Raw genomic sequence first — 3,204 nt, 5'->3', positions numbered from 1 at the left:
CCGGGACGCACCGGCGGCGGCCGCCCCGCGCGCACCCGCCCCGACCCCGGCAGCTACCTTCATCTCCTCCATCCAGTCCATGAGGTGCGCCAGGTCCTGCAGCATCTTCTGCAGCTCCAGGTGGAGCAGGAGGCGCTCGCGGCGGGCAGCCACCAGCTGCCGCAGGAAGTCCCAGAGCCGGGCCACGTTGTTGCGGCGCGCCAGGACGCGGCGGATGTCGTGGTAGCGCTCGGCCTCCAGCTCGGCCGCCACGGCGCTCACCGCCTGCACCCGCTCGCTGTAGGCCACGATGTCCGTCTCGATGGCCTCGTGCTTCCGCACCGCCGCCTCCACCGCCGACATGTCCAGCCCGAAGTTGTCCTGGAGCAGGGCGACGACGGGTGAGGAGGGGGGAGCGCAGCCCGGACGCCTGGGCCCCCCGGGGTGGGGGCAGGCGGAGCAGGAGCCCCCGGACGCCCGGGCCCCCCTCGGCAGGGCCACACCTGGGACACGAGGCGCTGGTTCTCGCTGAGCCAGGTCTCCCGCATGGCTGCCTTGCGGTCGAAGCGAGCCGCCAGCTGCTCCAGCTTCTCCTGCCGGATGAGCTCGTCGCGCAGCGCCAGCTCCCGCTCGTGCTCGGCCTTCTCCAGCCGCTCCCAGGCCTGCAGGGAGGGTGCCGCCGTGAGCCCCGGCCCGGGCGGCCCCCGCCGGCCCCCCTCGGCCCCCCGCCAGCCCCACACCTTGTTGATGTCAGAGATGAGCTTGCCCTCGCGCGGCATGTACACCTTCTGGTTGTTGGCCCGCATGCGGCTCTGGATGGTGAAGAGCAGCACCTCCAGGTTGCCCTTCTCGATGAACCTGGCGGGCCGAGAGGCAGCGCTGAGCCCTGCTTGGCCCCACGCAGCCGCCAGCCCGCGGGGGGCAGCGGAGGGGACGGGGCAGGGTGCCCGGCGTGGGGTCGCACTTGGGGGGCTTCTCCACGGTGCGGTAGGTGTTGAAGGCCTGCAGCTGGTTCTGCACGCCGCCCAGCGAGTTGGCCAGCTGCCGGTCGTTGAGCGTCACGATGGTCTGCTCGATCCACTGCAGCAGCTCCGACGCCAGCGTCTCGTACTTCTCCACCAGCTGCTCCGCCTCGATGGCGTAGTCCAGCACCTGGGGGCACGCGGCGGGCGCTGTCCCTTCCCTCCGCCGCCCCTTCCCTCCGTCCTGCCGCCGCCCCCCTGGCCCGGCCCCAGCCTCAACGCTGCCCATCTGCCCCTCCAGCTGTCTGCGCCTCCACCCATCTGCTCGCCCATCTATCAGCCCACCCATCCATCCACCCTCTCATCCCCCCTCCCTCCAGTCCATCCGTTCGTTCGTCCGTCCGTCCCCGGCGTGCCAGCCCCTGTCACCTTCCCAATGCGCTTCCCCTCCACCGCCAGCGCCTTCATCTTGGAGAAGTAGTGGTAGAAGGTGGCCACGTACGTGATGATGGACTTCTCATCGGGCTGGTCCACGTTGACGTCTGGGTGAGGGGAGGGGGGTTGAACTGGAGCCGGGCACCCTGCTGCCCCCCAGCACTCCCCAGCATCCCCCGGCGCCCCCCACCTTCGGGGTCCAGCAGCTTCGTGAGGCCGAGCTCCCGCTCCGCCACGTTGAAGGCGTTTTGCAGGTTGTAGTGCGCGTTGCAGCGCCGCAGCGTGTCGATGTCGATGAGGTCGGGCCTGGCAGCGGGGCAGAAGGGTCACCCCACGCCGTGCGGGGACGTCGCCCCACGCCGTGCGGGGACGTCGCCCCGTGGCCGCGCTGACCTGTGCTTGTGGATGATGGCGTTGAAGGCCAGCCCGTCCCGCCAGCTCGTGGTGAAGTTGTGCACGTTCACGTTCTGGTAGCTGCAAGGCAGCGGGGTGACGGCTGGTGGGAGCCCCCAGAGCCCACCCGGCCCCGGCGCCCGTCCCGGCACTTACCCCGCCGTCTTCATCTGGCACCACAGCAGCAGCGCGTCCTTGGCCGACTTCTTCTCCTTGTTGTCCTCTGTCTCCACGCTGATGTCCTGGATCTGGGTGGCACCGCAGGGTGAGCGGAGCTGGGGCACCCCAGGGCCCAGGGCCCAAGGGGATTCATGACCCACAGGGGGTGCAGGGACCCCACAGCGGGCGTAGGGACCCCACAGCGGGTGCCAGGACCTCATGGTGGGCACAGGGATCCCAGGCAAATGCTGGGACCCACGGCAGGTGCAGGGACCCCGTGGGATCCCATGGCAGGTGCAGGGACCCGTGGTGGGCACCAGGACCCCACAGCAGGCACAGTGATGACCCCAGGTAAGTGCAGGGACCCACAGTGGGTGCAAGGACCCACATGGGCACCGGGATCCCACAGCRGGCACAAGCCCCCCGCGGAGCGGTACCTGGAAGCGCAGGATGATGGTCCAGATGAGGCCGAGGGTGAGGCGGTGGTTGCCGTCCACGATGTCGTGGGAGCCCATGTTCTCCAGGTGCACCCGCTGCTCCTTGAGGAACTGCAGCGCCTTGTCCACGTTCTCCAGGCAGTGGATCCGCATGCGGCCCTTGGTGGGCTTGGGCTGGGCGAGGGCAGGGTGAGGGGGCGCCCGGACACCGGGGCCCCTGAGGGGCGCGGGGCCGGCGTGGGGACGCCGCGGGGATGCTCACCAGCTGCTCCCCCGAGAGCACCTCGAGGAGCCGCAGCAGCATGCGCCCGTCGCGCAGGTCCGCATAGAGGTCGCCGATGCGGCTCGTCACCCGGGCCAGGTGCGAGTTCACCCACTTGGTGAAGGTTTTCTTCTGCACGGCCTCGCGCTCGTCTGCGGGATGCGGCAGRTCTGAGCGGGGACCCCTGGGACCCCCGGAGATCCCCAAGACCCCTGAAGTCCCCAGGTGCTCCAGAGACCCTCAGAGACACCCAGGAACTCCAAGACCTCAGGGACCTCCGGAACCCCTGGAGACCCCCTGGGACCTCCAAGACCACTGGAGAACCCTCGGGACCCCCTGAGAGCCACAAGGACCCAAAGGCCCCTGGACACCCAGGGACCCCCCTAGAGATTCCCAGGGACCCCCAGGGACCTCCAGGACCCCTGGAGATCCCAGGGACCTCCAGGGACCCCCTGGAGATTCCCAGCAGTGACCGTCAGCCACAGAGACCCTCGTCCGCCCCAGGCAGCCCCCCCCGCAGCCGGGAGATGGTCCAGGTGCTTGGTCTGCCCCAGGGGCCCAGGCGTCCGGGGGCCCC

General features: G+C 70.2%; 1 protein-coding gene across 1 annotated transcript in view; it reads right to left on the bottom strand.

Annotated features, from left to right (window-relative positions):
* Window positions 1-2,866, bottom strand: part of LOC146584870 (spectrin beta chain, non-erythrocytic 2-like) — a gene marked incomplete at both ends in the record, with an annotated part of 16,928 nt that extends 14,062 nt beyond the window's left edge. Inside the window, 10 exons of the mRNA XM_085323951.1 lie at window positions 58-360; window positions 483-641; window positions 720-837; window positions 944-1,131; window positions 1,371-1,483; window positions 1,567-1,682; window positions 1,770-1,850; window positions 1,926-2,017; window positions 2,366-2,539; window positions 2,628-2,866. Coding sequence (XP_085180077.1) covers window positions 58-360; window positions 483-641; window positions 720-837; window positions 944-1,131; window positions 1,371-1,483; window positions 1,567-1,682; window positions 1,770-1,850; window positions 1,926-2,017; window positions 2,366-2,539; window positions 2,628-2,866 — 1,583 coding nt within the window. The remainder of the gene's footprint in view (window positions 1-57; window positions 361-482; window positions 642-719; window positions 838-943; window positions 1,132-1,370; window positions 1,484-1,566; window positions 1,683-1,769; window positions 1,851-1,925; window positions 2,018-2,365; window positions 2,540-2,627) is intronic.
* Window positions 2,867-3,204: the final 338 nt, after the last annotated feature.

The sequence above is a fragment of the Rhea americana genome, unplaced genomic scaffold (genome assembly GCF_003343005.1).
Source record: "Rhea americana isolate MKP2758 unplaced genomic scaffold, rheAme1 scaffold_891, whole genome shotgun sequence".
Lineage (NCBI taxonomy): Eukaryota > Metazoa > Chordata > Aves > Rheiformes > Rheidae > Rhea > Rhea americana.
This window is presented reverse-complemented; position numbering and strand designations above follow the sequence as displayed.